The 22,997-nt window shown below is 37.4% G+C and overlaps 1 protein-coding gene across 2 annotated transcripts in view; it reads right to left on the bottom strand.

The window, feature by feature from the left end:
* Window positions 1–22,997, bottom strand: part of MYO5B (myosin VB) — a 500,991-nt gene that overhangs the window by 66,294 nt on the left and 411,700 nt on the right. For both annotated transcript variants that reach the window (XM_074279362.1, XM_074279363.1), the window contains exons 22-25: window positions 17,091–17,330; window positions 5,929–6,013; window positions 2,738–2,886; window positions 707–826 (exon numbers count right to left, since the gene is read on the bottom strand). In XM_074279362.1, coding sequence (XP_074135463.1) covers window positions 707–826; window positions 2,738–2,886; window positions 5,929–6,013; window positions 17,091–17,330 — 594 coding nt within the window. The remainder of the gene's footprint in view (window positions 1–706; window positions 827–2,737; window positions 2,887–5,928; window positions 6,014–17,090; window positions 17,331–22,997) is intronic.

Genomic DNA, 22,997 nt, shown 5'->3' on the forward strand with positions numbered 1-22,997 from the left:
TCTCATTTTTGCTGCTGAAGCATAAGAATTTGAGTTCTAGATCTCTCTTACTCTGGGGACCAAAACAAGTTGAAGACTTTTCTTTTATAGTCCTTCCTTTAGTCTTTTCTCTTCACCATGGATACTAAAATTCTCTCATGTGATCAGCTTTAGTTCAAGCCCTTTACTTTGGATGAGACAGGAGAGACCTCTTTCTTTAATCTTCAATGAAATCTGAAGATGACCTCCCCTTATGGGGTAAACCAATTGAGGCCTTTTCCTGCAAGATGATGAAGAAAGAGGTTGAGGCCCCCCCCTTTTTTTTTTACCATCAATAACAAACCAATAGTCAACCTGAGAAGAATCTTTTCTTTTTTCACATAATGTGTTTCTTTTTTCCTTAGTGCATCAGTTTTTTGTTTTACCTAGGGGTTTAACTCTGGAAGTTTCAATTTAGTTTCTCAGGAAATTTCTTCTTGTTGAAGCAACTGTGACTTTTAGGGCAAAATCTTTTAATTTCATCCTGCAAAGGACTTTTGATTATTAAAGTTTGAATTCTAATAATTTTATTCATAAGATTTAACCTTTAACTTCTCTGTTTATCGGTGGCCAAATTTTTATATCCTAATAGGAAATATCATTGCTTTTTAGGGCTATTCAGGCAAGGAGCATAATTATTTCTTTCTCTCCAACAAATTGTACATGGCTTTGATCCAGAGAGACTTACCTCCACTTGTTGGATTGCATCTTCAGTATCTCCGATCTCAGACGTGGAGACTGATGGATAATTCGAGTCAGATTCTAAACTACTCTGGTTTGAAGGGTTTCGCCTATGACCTGGGGTTTGCTGTTCAAAGAGACAATTGCCAAAACAATATAACACATGAAATTTCATAAAGAAACAATGTTATGTATGTAGCACTATGAATTCTGGAGGAGCAATAGATCTTGTGGTTTGTTGTTGCTGTCAGTCTCATACAACAAAAATTTGTCATTGCTGGCCTCTTAGAATAGTAGTTTGATAGTTATCTCAAAAGAGCCATTTCATCTTCATTTCCTACAGTCACCTAAATAATGACATCACAATCTAACAAACACATGCTTGCCCCCACGGTAAGAGTGGGTAATTCTATTGCTAAATGAAATGTAAATCTGTAGGGTATCAATCTATATGAGATTGCCTTGTGAAGTGATTCCTGACCTCCCAGGCACAGAGGAACCATCACTCCAGAGCTGAATGTCATTATTCACCCTCTTAAGATGATCCTGGAAATGCCCTTCCTACCTTCAGTGCTATTACAAGCAAATTTTGAAAATTGGTGGATACTGAAAATAGAGCTTATATAGTTTATTTAGAGTCTTTTTCACATTCCAATAAACCGGAAGAGTTAAAACTAGACTTGCTGGGGCAATTTTATAATTCCATATATGTTCCTACTCAGTTTCTCTTTCTGCTTACTCAACCAATGCTGTATGGGTAGGAATAAAAGGAATTGTTTACATGAAACAGAAAGAAAAAATATTACTGAAATTTTGAATTATCAGGAAAACATGCATGATATGTTTCACCAGGTATTTGAGAAAACAACCCAATTGGGATATTATTTAAAATATGTCTGAGTCACTTTATACAAAGAACCACTGAAACCACATTAGGTCTTCTCAGCTTCATTCATATGTCAGCTTTAACTGAAGATGAAGCATCCTTCCCATCTCTTGGCAAAGGGTCAGTGGACTAGAAGCAAAACTTCTTACACTGTGAGTCAAGATACCAGATGGGATCATGTAAGAGAATGTGGGGGTTGTGAAATTCTGATTTATTACTAGTAAATATTTAATTTGTACAACTATTTTATCTATCTATCTATCTGTAGAAAAATATGTGGACAAAAAAAAAAAAAAAAAAAAAAAAAAAGGTTGCATGTGGAAAAAGTTTAAGAAGTCCCGGATTAGAAGGACAGAATGAGGCTTATATTTTCAGATATGGTCAATATGTGGATTTGTTTTGCTTGAAGTTGGTAGATAATGAAATTGATGTGAAAGAAAGAAAAAGAAAGGAAATTGAACAAAGAAAGGAATGAGAGAGGAAGGAAAGAAGAGAAGGAGGGATGAAAGGAAGGAAGAAAAAGAAGAAAAAAGGAAAGAAGGAAGGGAGGAAAGAAGGAAGAAAGGAAGGAAAGAAGGAAAAAAAGCAAAAGATTAAATATATATAAAAATAGCAGAAGTTCAAAAATGGACACAGATATTGTTGCTCTTGTTTTACATTTATTATCTATTTAAAAACAAATTGTTAAATAATAACTGAACCTAAAGGTTCAGTTCCCCAACTCTTTCTCTTTCTGTTCTTTATATACTGAAATTTCATATTTGTTGATGCTTGTCAAATTCTCAATAAAAAAGAGAAATTTAATTTAAAGTATCTATCAGCTTCAGAAGATGATAAAAAGCTAAAAATTTTTCCTAAACTAGGAAAATCCTGAAACCAACCAAGCCACTTGCTAATGAGTTCCTCACCAATGTTCCCAGAGGATCCTTTATAAGACTCAGAAGCCACAGCCAGACATTGCTTGGCAATAAATTTTCTTAACCAGATACTTGTTTACATTATATCTCCCCCAAGGAATGTCAAAGTCTATATTATGTTTGGTCATGTCTTGTCAGAGATCAGCTTCAATGGCCTAGATGAAATGAGCAATGAAGTTGAGAAGGGATGTGAATAAGCCAGAGGTGTTTTATAGGAAGGAATTATTTTCATTACCCTTATGATAGTCATCTCATCCCGAAGGTTGTCATAGCTTTGCTCCAGTCGAGAATACTCCTTCACAAGGTTTTGGTATCGTGACCGTTCTTCCTCCAACTCTTTCTTCATTAGGAGATTCTCCTTTACTGAATTTTTTGCAAATTCATCTGAAAGGAAGACATATTAAGATACACTTCATCTGCTAAATGAGTTTTCAGAGTGTTTAATCGACACTGGTACTTTTATTAGTTCTTTGTCAAAAGCCTGCCCACAACAGGTTTGGTATACTTGACTGATGAATTCATTAAAACCACTTCATTTACTATATGATAAGAGGGATGCTTAGAAAGGCCAAGATCTCCCATTTCATCCAGGGCCATCTCCAGATACCCTGATCTGTATCTTGCTTCTGGATTCAAATGGCTCTGGAGGAGAAAGTGAGGCAGTTTTGAACTTACGAAGATAAATCATCCTAACTCCAGCCCTAGCACTCTATCCAGCTAGATGTATTCTCAATTGTTCCCTATTCACTTATCTATAGCTTCTGTATAAATATTTGCTTGTTTGTTTTCTATGCCATTAGATTGTGAGCTCTCTGAGGAGGGACTGATTGTCTCTCCTTATACTCCCAGAATGCCTGGCACAAAGTAGGTCCTTAATACATGTCTACTGACTAACTTTCTACTTTGAGCAAGTCCTCTTCTCACGATATTTCAGTTCCTCATCTGTAAAATCAAGTTTCTGCATATGGCCAAACAGATAATTAGTGGTATCAGGTCTAAACCCAGACTAAATCTGGACTTTTCCCACTAGAACATGATGAGGTCTTAACTTTTTTGAATATGTCATTGGAGCCTCCCTCCCCCTATAAAACTCTTTTCAGAATATAATGTTTTAAAATATATAATCTCCTTTCTAGGAGGCATAATGCTGACCACATTTTGGGGAAAGGGGGAGGGGGCATCTGGATTTGTGAGTTTGTTGGAAAATGCATGGAGCAGGGTTTACCTTTCCTATATCTTGTAGTCTTAGGATTACCTGGCACAAAGTAAGTACTTAAAAATGTTTACTGAATTGATTCCAAGTGCTATACCCTATCTTTCTGCATCTCCCTTTCTCTCAGTTTTATTCTGTGGTGAGAGAAGGAGACTGGATTAATGGAGTGCACTGATTGGATAATATGAAAATCTAGATTCTTTTTTCTCTTAGAAAAAATGTGAGGTATCAGTGGTTTCGTGTTCAATACAATGAAGTATTTTAAGGGAAGTAGGTTCCTACCTAGTTTTATAAACTGATGTGAAAAACACATATTCTTACTTGAAGAACAGTGTGAAGATGGGGAAAAGGGAGATGAGGAAAGCAGAGAGGTCCTGAAGAGTGACTGACATTCTATCTATGGAGTCCAGGGTAGCATGGGATAGCTCTAAAGAAAATCTTTAAAGGGCTAAAAGTGAGATAATCTAGAGATCATGGACCTGAAGGAAGCATGAGGCAAAGCAGAAGGCAATAAAGGTCTTACTTGCTCATGATTAGTATGACAGCTGGGTGGTACAAAAAATAAAGCACAGAACTTGGAATCAATTCAATTCAATAAATATTGTTAAGCACCTAGTATGTGCCAGGCACTGTGCTTAGCACTGGATTAAAATCCTGTCTCAGACACTTGTTAGCTATGTAATCCTGGACAAGTACTATCTGCCTCAGTTTTCTCATCTATAAAATGGGGATGATCATTACACTTCTCCCCCAAGGTTGTTGCTGGGGATAAAATGAGATGATATTTGTAAAGTACTTTGCAAACCTTACAATGTTTTTGTTATTATTAATCAATTAAATCACCCCCGAAGTGAAGAGAGAGAAGCCAATTCAGAGACAATGGAGATCAGAATAACAGGGGTATCCCCTACAGGGATAGGGTACAAGGCAATGAATGGTTATAGACAGGAAGGCCAATCTCTAAAACAAAGAAACTAAAACTAGGTGAATAGTAATTTAGTCAAAGCCAAAGGAAACAGAACAATCAAAAAGTTAGCACTGATTAAGCACCTACTATGTGCTAGGCAATTCTCTAAAGATACAAGTTATACCCTGTTCCATGTGTTTTCCTTACCAGAAGTTCCTAAAATAATAAAATCATAAATCCAGACAATGCTGCTGCTGCTAATGATGATGCTGTGCCTCTCCTAGAGAGGAGATTACAGTCTGGAAGGGGGGGGGAAGTAAGGGGGGGGAATCAAAGGATCTGGTTCCTCATCATTTTAAACTTCAAAACATTTAGAAGTGCTGGAATTCCTTGAAAACTTTGCTAATTGAGTTCTTAAAGGAACTCCAGACATTCACTGAACATTCTCCCTGACCTCAATCCCACAGAACCCATCAGGAAATTTTGACTTCATTAAAAAAAGAAACAAAAACAAAAACAAAAAACAAACAAAAAACAAAACGCATCCCTGGCTTTTTTTTTTTTTTTTTTTTTTTTTTTTTTGTTTGTTTGTTTGTTTGTTTGTTTTAACAGTGAGGTGATTCAGGCTAGTTCCAATGGTCTTGTGAGACAGAGAACCATCTGCATCCAGAGAGAGGACTGGGGAATGAGTGTGGATCACAACATAGTATTTTCACTTTTTTGTTATTTACTTGTATTTTGTTTTCTTTCCCATTTTTTTCCCTTTTCAATCTGATTTTTCTTTGTGTAGCATGATAATTGTGAAAATATGTATAGAAGAACTGCATATGTTTAACAAATATTAGATTATTTGCTATCTAGGGAAAGAGGAAGGGAAAGGGAGAGAAAAATTTAGAACACAAGGTTTTGCAAGGATTAATGTTGAAAATTATGTATACATATGTTTTGAAAATAAAAAGCTTTAATAAAAAAAGAAACACATCCCTAAACAAATTTAAATATTTTAAACATTCACAAACCTGACAGCAAGGGACCTTTCTTTAAAAGGAGTTATATTTCTCCCGAGTTTCTCCAATTAATATCTTAAATAAAAATGCCCAGGATGAAAAAGTGATTATTCATTTCTTTCTTGATTTCTCCTACAATCAGATTTTTCTTCAGTGTCTTCATACACAGCAATATAACAAATCACAATGAACTTTTTTTTGCAGGGGGAGGAAGGGAGTAGGGAAATGAACATGAATAGAAAATAAAGAAGTATGGTCTGACAGTGAAAACATACAGATGGATCCATTCAGCTCCTTACCTTTAGATTGGCACAAGATCTGGTTGTTAAGCATTTCTTTTTCATCTTTCAAAAGTGCATTCTCTTGTTCCAAGTCCAATACTCGCTAAAAAAAAAGAATACATATGCCCAACAGGGGAACACGTTATTTCTTATGATGCCAGACAGCTCAAGGTCAAGTTCTTTCTTTATGGGGATTACGTTTCATCTGGTTAACTTTGAAATTTTTCCTTTCTTCTTTTTAAAACAACCTCCTTCACTCTTGATTCCCAACCCTCTTATATTAGTAAATAAGCAAGCAAATCCCACAAAACTACAAAACCCAAAGAATTTCATAAACCAGACCTGGGAAAGTGAAATGCATTTCATGATTTTCTATTGTTAAAAAATGTCATGTAAAATACCATTGAGCTAATTCTGATGATCTCAGAATATATGGAAAGGTAGAGTATCTCTTAGAACTGTAATCAACCCCTTCCTTCTGTCTCCTACTTTGGGGAATGCTTTACTAGAGGCAAAGAATCTTAATGAGAGCATATTTCTCACCCCAAGAAAAATTTCTTTTTGCCCAAGAAATTTTACATGACCCTGGGCATATGGGTATATAAAATAAGTATACAAACCAAAGACTGAGTGATAATACATCATAATTTCATGGTATCCTCATTCAGTTATGAGACCCCATATGGGGTCACAACCCACAGTTTAAGAAGCTGGGCTTTAGAGGACAAAATTGGACAGATTCTTGTTGTATTTTGTTTTGCAAGATAATTGGGGGTTAAGTGATATGTCTAAGGTTATCCCGCTAGTAAGTATTAAGTGTCTACAGTCACATTTGAACTCAAGTTCTTTCGACTCCAGAGTCAGTGCTCTATCTACTATTCCATTTAGCCACTCCCTGGACAGATTCTTTTTAAAAACCAAAGGATAGTTATTAGATAAGGTTGTATTTTAGGGGTAAAGGTCTATATGTTTATATGCTTATAGACACCTGAGAGGTGAATTTTTAACCAAGATGATTCATATGTAGAAGCTCAGGTTATTCTTTCACTACTCTACCTAGCGTCCCCAGAAGGGGGCTTGGATATTAGAGCAAGCACTTGAGACGCAGGTTAGATTTTCAGAGTCCTGTTAGAACTTACTGTGAACCTGGAAAATCTGGAAGCAAGATGTTTCATTAAATAAGTGTGCCTGATATTTATAATCTGACAATGGAGGAAGACATAGGTGGAGGGGGTCCATATGCCAAAGGCAGATGTTCAATGTAATTGGTAATGAGGTACAAAGTTGTGAGTGCCCCTCACAATGGGAAATTAGAATTGTTTCTTATTTAATGATCCTTCAGATGCTTTCTCAGCAGAGCTTTCTCTATGTAGAATGTATGTGTACTTTTAGGTTTGCCCTGCAAGGGCAACAAGAGAGAAAAGGACAGACAATAATGAGGGCTAGTGAAAAACCAAAAAATATGTTTGACTGATGGGATCAATGAGAAGCTCTAAAGTTGGATAATGGGAACTTTTTTTTTTTTTTTAACATTATCAATAATACTTATGTCCATTATCACCTTTTAAAACTTCACTCAAAACCTATCTCCTACAGGAACCCTCTCTAACTTCATTTCTCTGCTTCCCCTCAGCATCCAGAGAAACTTCATTTGTACTGGACCAATGGGTTCTTGTGATGTTTTTTTGACTTGTTTTGTTCTATCCTTATGTCTCTATGTTCAGCCTTACTCTCTCATACTTAACTAGACTAGAAGCTTCACAGAGGGAGAACTTCACCCCCCCCCCACCTTGGGAATTCTCCTCCTCCTCCTCTCTGCTTCCTGACTTCTTTCAAGTTCTAGCTAAAAAGCCAAATTCTACAAAAATACTTTCCTAATTCCCTTTATTTCTAATGCTTTCCCTCTTTTGATTATTTCAAATTCATCCTGTATCCAGCTAGTCTGTACATCATTGTTTGCATGTTATCTTCCTCATTACACTATGAGCTCCTTGAGGACAGAGGTTGCCTTTTGCTTTTCCTTGCATTCTTAGCATTGAGCACAGTGTGTAGCACAGAAAAGGCATTTAATAAATATTTGATAGTGCTCTGAACACATCAGTGACTTAGAGCAGTTAGGTGTTACAGTGTGGCTAGAGCACCAAGACTGGAGTTAAGGAGAATTGAGTTCAAATTTGGTATTGGATCTCAGCTTTGTGACCCATGACAAATAATTTCACCTCTCTCTGTCTCAGTTTCTTCAAATGTAAAGTGGAAGTAATAATAGCATATATTTCACAGGGATGGTAGTGAGGATCAAATAAGATATCTGTAAAGTACTTAATATGGGACCTGACACATCATAGGTACTTTTAAAAAATACTTGTTTCCTTGTCTTATACTCTCTTCAGAGAAAGCTAATTGAATGAATCAAGGATGATATTAAGTATTCCTAGGATCACAGGGTCATAAATTGACCTCTAGAGTGAGAAGAGGCTTCAGAGGCCATTTCTGAATCTCACATCATTTTACATAAAGGAAAGCTGAGGCAAATAGAAAGGAAGTGATTTCTCAAGGCTTTGAGTAATAGAGGCATGATCTCAACTCAGATGCTCTGATTCTAGAAACACTGCTTTTTTCACAGTTTTACGCTACCCCTATTGCCTCCATTTATAATTAGGAGAGTCACAACAGAGAGGAACAAAGCCATTTGACCAAGGACAGTCTGACAATTTGATATTAGAAATGGGGATAATGCTCCCATGCTCTCAAATTATGGGGCTCAATTCACATAAACCTGAAACTGAGGAGGAACAGTCTGTCCCTTTCAGAACTGTTCCAAGAATTAGATATTCTCATTTTTCATCACTAGAAAGATGCAGGTGGGAATGAGAAAGGTATATGTGAAAGTTTCATATTTTTGTTTAATTCTTTCAGATTAAAATAATAAATCACATTTCTGGTCCAAATCCCTGCACTAAAGAGGTGTTTGATTATAAGCAAAACAAATTTCCAAATCTGTAAAAGGAGGTAGCTGTCCTTGGTACCAAACTTTCATTTGAGCATTTTAAGATTTACAAAGTGGTTTACATATGGTATCTCATTTGATACTCCCAACAACCTGGGGAATCTAGAGAAGGAGACACTATTATATCTTTATAGACAATAATACATGATACAGTTTTATGATGAATAAACTGAGACTGAGTGAATTTAAGTGGCTTATCCAGGCTCACAGAACTGGTTAAGTATATGAGATTGGATTTGAACTCAGGTCTTCCTGATTCAACATTCAGAGATCTATCTACTATGGCACCTAGTTGACCTTACAAGCTAAGTACTGCCAGTATTATTTCCCCCATTTTATAAAAGAGATTATGAGAAGTTAAATGACTTGTTAAGGTTCTCTTCAGCTCTAAGATTTGGTCATCCCATAATTATGATACACAATAGCTTAAGTTACTAAAATATTGACTCAATCTATAAAGATAAGAGATTTCAAGGGTCATCTGCTCCAATATAAGGAATCCTCCTACCCCAACCTGCACAGGTAGCTCTAATCATTAACAATTTTTTCCTTATGTTGTACTAAAATCTGCTTCCTTATAACTGCTACCTAATCCTTCCACTTCAAGCATTTCAGAAAGACATCATGTTATCTACAGCCTAAATTTTCTCTTCTATAAACCAAAGACATTAATTCCTTTGGTCATTCCTTTTAGGGGAAAATTACCAAGCCCTTAACATCCTGCTTTCTTTTTTTTTCTTTTCTTTTCTTTTCTTTTCTTTTCTTTTCTTTCTTTCTTTCTTTCTTTCTTTCTTTCTTTCTTCTTTTTTTTTTTTTTTGCTGAGGCAATTGGGGTTAAGTGACTTGCCCAGTATCACATAGCCTGCTTATCTTTCTTAAACATATACCACATTGGACAACAATGTTCAAATGTTTTATTGTTGTCATTCAGTCATTTCAGTCATGTCAGTCATGCTAATTAATCCTCACCCAATCACATTACTCCTTGAAAAAAAATCCAAACAGGATGGTTCCAAAATTTTTGTATTTCTAATGACTTGTTGCACACCAGACCCTAATGATCAGGTGCCTAATAGCACAAATCAGAATAATATAGCCTTTATAGAAAAAATTCTAAGTGTCTTACACTAGAATTCATGATTTGATTTCCATCATTTAACTTCCATATTCCTTTCTACCTTTTACTTTCACCATTCATCATATATATTTATCTGCAAACCATTCTAGCTATTCCCTAAACATGACCTGTGATTTCCCACCTCTGTGCTTTTGTTCAAGTCACCCTTCTATTTTATATGTCCTTCTTCTATGTAATAATAATAGCATCTGCCTTCACTGGGCTAATGTAAGGATCAAATGAGATGATATGTGTAGGTATTTTTTAAATCTCAAGGCACTTTATGGATATTAACTGTTACTATTCTTTCCCGAGCTTCTTAAACTGTGATTTGCCATCCCCTGTGAGCTCTCATAACTGAATGTGGGGACTGTGAAATCATGATTTATTATTGATATGTGTTTTATTTATATATCTATTTTACATATCTATGTGGGATTGTATAAAAATTTCTTAGATAAAAAGGGGTCATGAAAAAAAAGAGGGCTGGAAAAAGTAAGCTTTTTCTACTTGTAACCCCTTTTGCCCAGTTTAAGAACTGTTGCTCTAGTCAAAAACTCTATCCCCTTATCCTTTTTAGTGCCCTTTAACATCTGGGAGAAGCTCAGAGGCTTGGTTTACTGGAGATAATGATTCTTACTTAATTCTTTTAGAGTGACCCTGTGAATAATTATTGGTTCATTCAGGAGAAGGAACTATTTCATGTGAGCACATGAGTTAATAATGCTGATTTTAGTATTGTAAATTGGTATGTGCAGGTGAGTTGTTAAAAATAGTTATAAATTGTACTCCAGAACCTTTTGGATATAGATTTTTCAGGATTATTCTGGGGTCAGTGAATCAAGCTCACAGGATCATATGTAGTCAATTAAGTCTAATTCAATCAACAAAAATTCTTCAAGCATATATTGTATGCCAGGAGAAGAAGCAGCATGGCCTAGTAGAGAGAGCCCTGACTTCAAAACCAAGAACTGGGTTTCAGTCCTGCCTCTGACACATACTGGCTGTGTGATTCTGGTTAGAAGATAAATCTCTCAGAGCTCTGTAGTTGTTCAGTCTTTTTTCTATTGGGTCCAATTCATCATGACTCTCTTTGGATATGCTTGACAGAGATACTAGAATAGTTTGACATTTTTTTCTCCTGCTCATTTTAGAGGTGAGGAAACTGAGGCAAACAGACTAAAGTGACTTGTGCAGGGTCATCTAGCTAGTAAAGTATCTGAGGCCAGGTTTGAACTTAAGAAAATGAGTCTTCCTAACTCTAGGTCTGGTGCTCTATTTCAATACTCTAGGAAATTCTTTAAGACTACACTCAACTCTTTAAGATTCTAAAACTCTTTAAGAATAGCAATGAAGGTGGCAACTTGTTTTGGAAGAGTTTCCACAATTGGGAGTTCCCTATGCAAATGAAATCACTTACCACTCTCTATTCCTATCCTATGTCCAAAATAAATGTAATAGGTGAAGAGGATGCAAAGATAAAAATGTAGTTCTTTTTCTAGGGGAGCTTCCAAAACATACAGATCTCATTAAAGATAAGTACAAGGCAGAGACTGAAGCAGTAGAATTATGGAAATGAGGGGAAGTTTTTGATCAGGTAGTGCTTAAACTGAATCTTGAAGAAGGGAAGGATTCAGGCAAAGATGAGGGACTGTATTTTAGGTAATATTCTGACAGAGTATTAAGTTTAGACACCATCCATTAGTCTAGGCAGTAAAGCCCCGGGGTTAGCACAGGGATTTGATGTCAGGAATCTGAGTTCAAATCCTTTCACAGAAACATTACATTTCACAGAAATGTATTAACTGTGTGATACTAGTACCTCTCTGACCTGGATTGTTGTGAAAAAACAAATTACAGCATATATAAAGCACTTAGCAAAGCTGAAAGTGCTATTTAAATGCTAGTTTTTATTACTAGACATTATTTTGCTAAATTGTCAAATTCACAGAGGGGAACAGTATGGAAAAAGGCTTGAAGAGAAACAGAAGCTCCAATATTGAAGGGCTTAATGGAAGATTTGTATTTTATACCATATACATTTTAAAGCCATTGAAAGTTTTTAAGCAAGAGAGAGACACAAGCAGATTTGTGTCCTTTATACCTCTGCCAGGCTCAATTCCTGCAACTGTCAAATCAAAATAAAAGCATCTACCTCTGAGGGTTGTGTTAAGGAGCAAAAGTGATAATGTTTATAAAGCACTTTATTTTGGTCATCATGTGGGAAATGGATTGGAGAAGAGAAAGACTGTAAGAAGACCAATTAAGATATTACAAAAGACCAAGAGAAAGATGAAAAAACCAATGCATATGTGACCACAGAAAATGAAATAGAAGTGAATGAGGTAGAATCAACAGGACTTAGAATCTGGCTCAATATGGGGAGTGATAGAGAGACAAGAATCATGCTAACATGGAGAATACCAGTAGGAGAACAGTGATACCAGAAATAAGAAAGTGAAAGGGGGGCTGGGCTGATGAAGGAAGAGAATTTTGTCTTTGAGACATCTAGTAAGGTCGTATCCAGGAAGTGGTTGACAAAGTGGGACTAATGTTCAAGAGTGAAATTAGGGCTGTATATCCACATTAGGGGGATATCTCTGAATAGCTGACACTTGGAAGCTCCAAAAAGAGAACATAGAGGAAAAAAGGACCCAGCCTAGGGAAAATCTCAAGCTAAGGGGCAGAAAAATTTGACCCAAGGGACTGAGATGACATGGCTAGGTGGGTGGGAGGAGCATAAGAGAGCAATGTGGCAAGGAAAGAGTGTCCAGAAAGAGGAAATTTGGCCAAGAAGATAGAATGTTCATTTATTTTGTATTTGTTAAATCCAGAATTGGGAAAAAAAATCTAAATGAAAGCAAAAAACTTGGAAAGGATTCAAGGAGGACAAGGAGAAGGGAAGGCAATCTATATTAGCATTTAAAAGATCATTCTAACCTTGAAGAGAATGTTTGCATATTGCAAAGGATTGAGAAATAAGAGATAATAAGGAAGTAGAGGCAGTGAAGGAAAAAAAAAATCTTTCTAGGGTTTTGGCAGTGGAAGAGATTAACTGAAAAGCAATAATTTGAGGTGATGTTGGGAACAATGATTGAGACTAGAATAATGTGGATTTAGGATAAACAAGGTATGATCTTTTCTTCACATTTAACAATGTGAAGCATGAACAGAGGAGGAGGTGGGAGTAAGGAATGAAAACATATTAATGATGATAGGATGATGGGGGCAAGGGAGTCAAGGGTAGAAAAAAACATATAATTTAACTGCTTTTCTATAAAGTCAAGAGACGAAAGTAAGGTTAGTGCATCTATGATAGTCTTGGTGAAGAGTGGTTAAAAGGATTGCAAAAGTTACGTTGAAGATGAAGAATTTGCTTAGGATCAATGAGGCAGAAGAAAAGAAGGAAAGAGAAGGCTCATGATAACAGGGAAGACAAGATATAATCATCTGCATGGATGACTGATAATGGGAAACTAAATAGAGTATAAGAGCAGATGAGGGTATTTGAGGGGACATCAATATGTATATTAAAATTCTTCAGTATCATAGGCTATAGTGAAAAGAAAGGCTGTGTTCCATGTGAAAGAAGAGTTAATGATTTGAAGGTAAGTAAGAATTCAAGAAGCTATAATGGGAAGGGTAGGACAGATCCATCTTTACACTGTACTAAAAATATCTGTTAAATATTCATCAAAACATCTCATATATCTGAAGATTCCTTCTAGTTACATATCTACTTCTGCCAGGAAAGTCTAATATAAGAATTCTTAATTTGGGGCCCACAGACATGAGAAGAGGTCCACGAACTCATTCTAATTTTTTTTTTTGCAACTATATTTCAATATAATTGTTTTTTCTAATCCTATGTGTTTAACTTTATGAATTTAAAAAAAGTCACTCTGAGAAAAGGTTTATTAAGCTTTATAAGATTACCAAAAGGGCCAACAACAGAAAAAATATTATGAATCCCCATTCTAAGGTAAGCAGGAGTATAAAATTGAAAATATTCATACAATTAATAATTTTTGGCTATCTTTTTAACAGTCAAATAACATTATCTATGAAGACCACAAATATATTCCCTCTATTCCTTCCCACTCTTCCCCCAACAACAAAATTTGAATGATTCAAATATTTGCCATTGCTTATGTTGTGGGAAATTGGCAGCAAGCAGCATCTATGAATGATGATAACTATTCCCTCTGGGAATAGATCACATTACTCCTGTCTCCTATACTCCAGCCAATATTTACTCAATGCACACTTTCTTTTAGGGGAGGGCCTAAAACAGGCAGTGGTCTCACTCCTGGGAAAGCAGCTTCATTTTGTTTCATTCTCCCTCCAGTGAGGAGACTCAATCACAAAACAAGCCCTTAGTCCTCTTCCTGATCCCCCAGATGGGAATCACAAGCCAAACCAGGAAACTAAGGGGAGACTTGGGACTGAAATGTGGAGAAGTTTTCTTAGGACCTATTCTATCAAGCTCCCTTCAGAGCCAGGCAGTGGGGCTCATCTGGTTAATGAGCTATCTCTTTTTCCCTGAGGTAGCTCTGTGAGGGGCCAAACTAATTCTCCCTTTCATTCAACACAAAACAGTAACAGGGCACAAAACATCAAGTATGCACATGGCATTTCTTTATAGATCAAAAGGGAAAGAGCCAAGGGGTCTGTTTTAGGAAGACAGTACAAAGAAATGGGAGAATTTAATAGAAAAGGAGCAAATATTCAGAAAATACTCTCTCTGGTCCACTGACAGGATTCTCAGAGCTGGGTAGAGACCCAAGGGGACATGATATCCAATCACTAACTCTCCCCCCATTTCCCCTTTCCAGGACTGGAAAGCATATCTAGCTAGCCCTCTTTTAAACAGATATGGCAGGTCTTCCTGCCTTTTTAAAGAGCTCCTAGGATAGAGGTCTTCTGCCTTCCCCTCCCTTCAATAGCTTTTTCCAAAACTTTACATTTGATCTTTCAGCAAATTATTCTTTATGTTTAACTCAAGTCCCCTGGACATATGCAGTTGAAGTTTTTGGATCACCCTAAGATAAATGGGTGATTCTTTACCAATTTTGAAGCTGGGAAGAACCTGCAAAATGAACTAGTCTGACTTCTCATTTTCCAGAGTAGGAAACCAAGGCCCCAAGGAGGAAAGTGAATAGTTGAAAATCTAATAATAGGAGGAAGAGTCAAACCAAGCTCTCTAACATCCAAATCAACGAGTGCTCCTCTTCCTACTCATGTTTGTATATTTATGAAGGAACATATATTTTGTTCTGGGCATGAGGACACAATGGTAATCAAACATGCCTGTGTTTGAACAAGGGTCTTATGAAAGCATATTGTTTTATCCCAGAGTGGTTTTGAGAGAGGGAATGTCATGCCCCTGGTAGGCAGGGAGGGTATAAGTTTGGGCAGCAAGGAGGCCTTGTAGTGGCCTTCAAATCATACTGGGTTGACAGGTGCCTGCAAATAATAACAATAGTTAGCATTTATAGGGTGCTTTAAAGATTGCAAAGAGCTTTTGTGAATATTATCTCATTTGATCCTCACAATAACCCTGGAAGGTACATAACATTATTACCCCATTTTATAGATGAAGAAATTGAAGCTGAGAGAGGCTAATTATTTCTTCAGCGTTACATAGCTATTAAGTGCCTGAGGCCAGATTTGAATTCAAAGTTTCTTGATTTCAGGTCTAAAGCTCTACTATGCAACTGGCCCCCTTTGGGAAGTCACTGTTCACTAGGAAGCACCAAGGATGCTGATTCTGCATCAAGGACACCATGGGATTTTGTTGGAGATCTGCTCAGAATTGGAAGTGTGAAGCTATTTCTAAGCTGTATTTAAAGCCCAGAAAAGAGAAAGAATGGAAAAGAAAGCAATGAGGGCAAAAGAAATGAAAGCAAGCAATGGGAGAGGAGACCTTTCAACCAAAGAAATTGATATCTCATGCAATGCCCATGTTTATGACTTCACTACAGAAAAGCAGGTGGTCATAGAGCAATGTTGCTTCATAGTTGAAAGGGACCATATGGATCATCTAGTTTAGTCTAATATTCTCATTTTACAGAGGGGGAAACTGAGATTCCATGAGCTTAAGAATTGGCAAAAGTCACACAGAGCCTGGAGACTTGATTTTCCTAGGTCTCACAATATAACATGTCTTATATATGCTAAAAGTCTTGTTTTCTCCAATTATGAACATTTCCAAGTCCTGGAAAATGCAGGTGCCACAACATGGTGAGGCTTTTGGGGAGGTAATTAGTATAGGTCATCTCAGAGACGACAGAAAGCAGCAACTGTGGCTGCAATTCTTGGAAACTGTCTAGTGGGCGTGAGAATTGGCAGGACATTAATGGTGACTGGACAAAGGAAATCTGAGGGGGGATACTATATAATAGAACTGTCTAGCTATAAAGTCAAAACTGTCTAGAGAATAAAGAAAGGCTAGAGAAGTGAACTTGGAGAACAGGAAGAGAAGAGGTATTTGACAAGATCATGATAAAAATGAAGAAGTGCACTAGGATGAATGAAATAGAGGGAAGGTCTATCCTACCAGGAAGGTCCTGGGTATGGAAATATCTCTGCACCCAGATCTTTTGGGAACTAAGATGAACACAAAATCAAAAGAAGTTCTGCTTCTAAGATACAGATTCTGTTACTCTAAAGGCTGAAAATAGCTCCAAAAGTTATTTAGGGATGACCTAAGGGATAGCAAAGTCATGCTTGGGTAGTCAAGGGCAACCAGGATATTGGAGGAATGCATAAGCTCTGACGTTCATATCAAGGAATCTCTCTGACAGAAATAGAACTAGAACCTACTTACAAGTTCATTTAAACAAAAAAGTGCTTGTTATGAACATAGCATGATCAGTGTGATTATTCTGATATAGGTCTCCATGCAGACCAATCTGAACTGTCACTTAGAGTAACCCAGGTAATTTCCATAAGCATTATAAACAGAAGGAGAAGTTGGGAGAGAAGTGACCTCATGGGGCCATGATTTCTCCATTCTCCCAGCAGTCAGGATTTTTTCAGTGTGCCTTTCCCTACCTTTGTCAGCTCATCTTTCTCCTGGCTGTGGATGTCTTCGAGGATCTTCCTCTCTGAGTGGGCTTTCTGTAACTCTGCCCGGAGGCTCTCAATCTCTTCTTGGAGGCTCAGTCGCTGGCTGTCGTCCCCATCTTGGCTCTGCTGGTATTTTATCAGCTCCTTTTTCAGCTTCTCCACCTCCATGTTGTGGGCAGAGGTCACTGTGGAAAGCTGCTCTGTCAGGCTCTTGAATTCTTTGTTCTGCAAAGAACAACAGCTCTCCTTCTCCAGACCCTCCCCCAACAAATGGGGGAAGGACAGAGAAAGAGAGAGACACAGAGGGGTTACTTTGGCCAGGCAAGAGCAGGTAGGTTAAGAGAGGAGAAACATCTCAGACAAAAGAACACTTCAAGGTTATGACATGCTTGAGAGGTTTCTCAGTGTTTCACTAATAAAACTGGGAAAAAATACAAAAGGAACAACAAATCGATATCCGTATCTCTAAAACAGTCTGAGATGTTTATGAGGCATCTCCTGAGCTAGAAGCTGGCTGACAGCTGCTGTTTGGGGATGGCAGCTAGCTGGCTCAAAAGCCAAGCAACATCATGCTGAGGAGATTCCAAGAAAAAAACTCAACACTGAACTTGCTCACTCTATAGCCTTTTGCTGTTCAGTTGTTCAGCTTTTTCCCAAAGGGCCCCCCTTCTACCCTAGGAATCAGCCAGCACAATGGGCTGCAACCCAATCGCTGACTCCCAGACAAAGGACCCCTTCAGGCACAATCCCCCATTCCCCCCTCCTCTATCCAATACCACTACCCCAACAGAGCTTTTCTGACAGGCCTTGGTACTCATTCCCACTACCTGTTCATAATTACTCATCCTCTGAGGCCTTCTCTGGCTTTATTACCCTATCCTTTCACTAAAAGGTTCCAAGATGTCACAGACATGTCAACCAGACTGTCAATTAGATCATCAACTGAATCTTTTCAGCACAGGCTGAGTTCTTAGCATGTTGCTAAATATTGAGCTGACAAGGGTGCTATAGAAGTAATATAAGATATAAGTCCTATCCTCAGGTAGCTTAGAGTCTACTTGTGGAACAACATGCAACAGTTAGAGAAACATGAGATTGTACTGAGCTGCCTGTAAGTTGTGAAAGGCAGATTGTAAAGTGCTGGTCAAGATTAGCTGAAGTAGCTAGCCCAATGGAGGAGACAGGTAGTGAAGAAGAGGGAGCAAAAGGATCCTTCACTTAAGCAAGCTATCCACTATCTACTGAAAACATTCACTTCTACAAACTCCCCCCAAATTGAAAAGAATGTGCTATTTTTCTGAGATGCATTCTGAGAAGCTTGTGCTTAGTTTTTCAATATAATCTACCCAGGAAAGGAAAAAAGAATACAACTAACACAGTTGTGTTATAAATGTTAACCCACAAAACTGGAACACAAACTACCTGAGAGCAGATTCTGGGGAGACCCCAAACAAGAAAAGCCAATCAGACAGACAGCTCTGTTCTACAGTAAAAGAGGTAGAAAATAGAGTAAGATTTGGGCACCAGCAAATCATGATAATACAACAGCACACGTCCAAGAGCCCAGTTCTCTGATGAACTGACGACAAATTAAGCTTTAAATTCTATATTTTTTTTTCCAGCGACCAACAAAATGTGGAACTCTCACCACAATGATAATCTCCAGGTTACTACCCAACATTTCCACATGTCTGTATGGTCTGAATGTCAGCCTTGCTTTCAGGAATAAATCAAAAATAATACTTTTTTTTAAATTACCATTACATTGTACCCATTTTATAAAATAATCTCTTGTGACCCGTTCCCAGTTTTAACCAGGACCATTTCTGCAGGAGTTTTTTGGGGAAAGAAACACAAGGTAATTGCGGTGTCCACCATAACTTTTTCTTTTTTCAACCTATGGTTGTTCATCTTTGGTTCCTGAAGGGAACCAATGATATTATGGAGAACCGGATTTAAGTATGATAGAGCTCTGCAGTCATTGACCTCATACTCTCCTCCAGAATCACTGGAATCCAGTGGAGCCCAGGATGCAACAGATGACCTTGTCCTTTCTGAATTAAGATCTTTCCCAGGTCTCTGTTTCAAGTTGGAAGGAAAACTCAGTTCAATCTGTCTTCCCAGACAAGGATGTCTGAATTGGAATATCATCTACAGTTCCTCTCAAGACCAATAGTATTGGAAGGATGTAATATGTGGGAACATGTACTGGGTGATTCCTGCAGTGATTTCATGGCTATAATAGGTGAGGAATAATTATGGTAAGGTGAGAAAAGTGAGTTATCAGAGCTGGGCACAAAGGAAAGGGAGAGAAAGGGCTGGAAAAACTGTTAAATTTTTCAGTGGGAACATTTACACTTTAGAAATCAACAAAGTGTATAACTCAGGACTTGATATGTCCTATGTGCACGGTTATTAAATGTTTACCAACACTTTCTGGATATAGGCTTGGTGTGTGGAGGCACAGGAATAGCATGGGCAGGGCATACATCAGCTATCCTATCCTGGACATTTCCACAAGTCACATTTCCTGAGAAATTACTGCCCACAGAATATTAATGTTATGACATCAGTCAAGGTTAATAATACTGTTCCCTCTGTAGGTATGTAAGCACTCTAGTCTTATATCTTCACATTCCATCTCTTCAAACTAGACCAGATACAATTACCCAAAGTATCATCTCTCCTCTCTAGCCACCTAAAGCACTTAGAGAATTTACACTGCGTTTTCTGAACAGGGAATTCAGTGTAGTAGAAAAGGTATGGACATGGAGCTAAGAGACTGGTTTCACTGAGTGATTCTAGCAAGCTCCTTAATTTCCTAATCTGTAAAATGGAGATAATACTTTTACTACCTACTTCCCAAGGCTATTGGGAGACAAAGGTTTTGTAAATCTTGAAATGCTATCTCAATTCCCCTTAAAACCTTTCAGGGTTCCTCAGTGCCTCTAAGATAACATGCAAAACTTCTTAGCCTGACATTTAAGAGCTTTTCTTAAGGCGGTCATCCTCTTCTGCAATCAGTCCATAAGCATTTATGATACATTCACTGTGACCCAGACCCTGTACTTTGTGCTGGGAGAATACGGACCAAAGCAAAAGAGACCTGACCTTTAAGAACCTTAAATTCTTACATGCTTCCTGCTGCACAGTAGCTCCTTTTGCTTCTGGGCTCCTATAAAACATATACTAGCCTCCCTATTGGGCTATTTTTCTCTTGGCCTTAAGTGCTGGCAAGTGATTGAGAAATAATAAAGGCATAAGCAGAAAGCCTGTTTTTTTTTCTATCAATCTAACAGTGCTTTGTTTTGGGGATTAGTCTCAAACACTTTCCTCTTTTTTATTAGAGGCAGTCTTGTTTTTTAATGAGACTAATCAGAAGGTCCCTGATAAGCATCCAGGAGAAGCATTCAGAGGTCAAAAGGATTGGAAACACATTGTATGCTTCTGCCAGCACTGTGACACGGAGCTTGCTCCCTGACAAACGTCCAAGGGGAATGAGACAAGAGGCAACTGGGCACTTGCTTCACTAAATATTATCCAATGAGACAAAATTCGTAGTTTTTTTTTTTTTTTTTTTTTTTTTTTTTTAACACAGTGCTTGACACACAGTAGACACTTGGTAAATGCTTGTTTTCTTCCCCATCCCCTTCATGATGAATATCATCATCATCATCCAAAACTAAATCACTCAGAACACACTCTCTACTTATGGCTTCAGTGTGACAAAGAAAATGCAATAGTGTATTTGAAGATAGAGTAGGACTTTCAGAATCAGAAGGGAGGGACACCAAAGATAACCTTTTCAGACCCATAGGTGAAAAGGAATCCACACTACAGTATATTAAGATAACAATCACTGCCATTGCTACTACTCCCACTAACTATTATATCCTCCTTACTATTACTATTTATATAATCCCTATACCAGGTATTATGTTAAGCACTTTCCATTATTATCTCATTTGATCCTCACAACAACCCCTGAGGTAGATCCTATTATTATTTCTATTTTATTTTTATTTTATATTTTATTTATTTTATAGATGAGAAAACTGAGGCAAACAGAGGTCTTCCTGATTTCAGAACCAGCACTCTATTCACTGCACTATCTAACAGCTAAGTACCTCTGATGGTTGTTTGAGGGCCATCTCTGAAGCTCTCATTTCAGATAAGTTTCACGACCTGGATGTCTGATGTTTCCTGGGCTGGAAGCAATTGGTCAGAAACTGATATACTTACCTGGCAAGTCTCTGCCTGAGAGTTTCTGATGAAGGAGAATTCACTGATAACATCTGACATGTTTATTATAGACCTTTAAGATTGGCAAAAAGACTTTTCATAAATGATTTCAAGCAGCTTTCAGATTGTCCTTCACTGTTAGAAATTTTTTCCTTACATTGAGCTAAATTTGTCTCTTTGTGAATTCCACTTATTGCTCCTACTTCCATCCTCTGAACAAATCTAATCACCGTCCCACATGAAACAGTTTTCCCAATACTTTTACACAGCTCTGCTAAGGGCTTTCTTCTCCATGCTAAACATCTCCAGTTCCTTCAGCAGATCCTTGTATGAATGGTATAAGTAAAGGCATACTAAGAAAGTCCCCCAAACAATGCGGTAATCCTGGAGATGAAGGACATACCATTTTAATCATGTAAAGAAACTCCCAGTATTATAGACTGAAGGCTAAAAGGTATCTCAGAAGCTATCTAATCCAGCCTTCTCATTTTACAAATGAGGAACCTGACATTTAATTTAAATGACTGGCCCAAGTTCACACAAGTAACAAACACCTGATGCAAGATTTGAATCCGGGTCATTTTGATGAGTCTATCATAAGTGTTTGAGTGTTGCAGATGAGATTTTCTAGAGACAGGAGGGGATTTCATGAACAGAATGATTATTGGAGAAATGAAAGAATCACTCACATGTTTCCTGCTCTAGAGAGCAAAGATATAACATAAGAGGCTAGGGATCTAGGCCTTGCTACCCTTTCACCCCTCATTTTTATAGTGAACTATTCAAACAGGTTGGATGGGATGGTTGTTGCCAGTCTAGAAGTTTCAAAGTAAGTTTGCCTTCTGGATGGAATCTATATTTCATGGGTTCCTATGAGCCTGGAAAGAATTATATAAAAACTGTGGGAGAATTCATTAGCTTTGTCTTGCTGGTACCAGTTCCTATCAGGAGGAGTCATGGCTTCCTAGTCATTGCCCCATAGAAAGTCCATACAACACAAAAAGGACTCCTTTTTGTGTTGTACGGACTTTCATATATATATATATATATATATATATATATATATATATATATATATATATATTTAGATGAAAGTTTTATTTGGAGATTTCTTTCCATAATTCTGAATGAGGATAAAAGAAGCCAAGGGAAAACAAAATTTTAAGCCTGCCATTGAGGTTGGAACAATATTGTCTAAATTCAGAGTTTCAGTAGTATCTTGGCCACGTTACAAATGGCTAGAAATGAATTTCATATTTGAATCGCCTGACTTTGAATACCTTCTGGCTTATCCATATCAGGCCTCAAGTGAACTGAACATAACGTTCCAGATGTGGCCTGGTTAGACCAGAGCATAAGGGACTAAGTGCCTTCTTATCCTAAGAAATATGCTTCTCAATACAGCCCATTTAATTGTTGTTTAGCTTGATTGTCTTCCCTCATTTACCTCCTAGAGAGAAAAAAACTAAGTGAGAAAAAAGCTGTTTGTTAGTACTAGACACTGGTATCCAAAATTTCTTCTCGTTAGTATGGTCCTTGGAAAGCATAATCTCTATTACTTCCTCAGAGTTAGGAGACCAATTGCTCTAATTTGCCTCTAAGGTCTATGGTTGTTTCAGGGGCCATATTCATAGCTTTCACATCAGATAA

This window comes from Sminthopsis crassicaudata, chromosome 1 (assembly GCF_048593235.1).
Source record: "Sminthopsis crassicaudata isolate SCR6 chromosome 1, ASM4859323v1, whole genome shotgun sequence".
NCBI classification, from domain to species: Eukaryota; Metazoa; Chordata; class Mammalia; order Dasyuromorphia; family Dasyuridae; genus Sminthopsis; species Sminthopsis crassicaudata.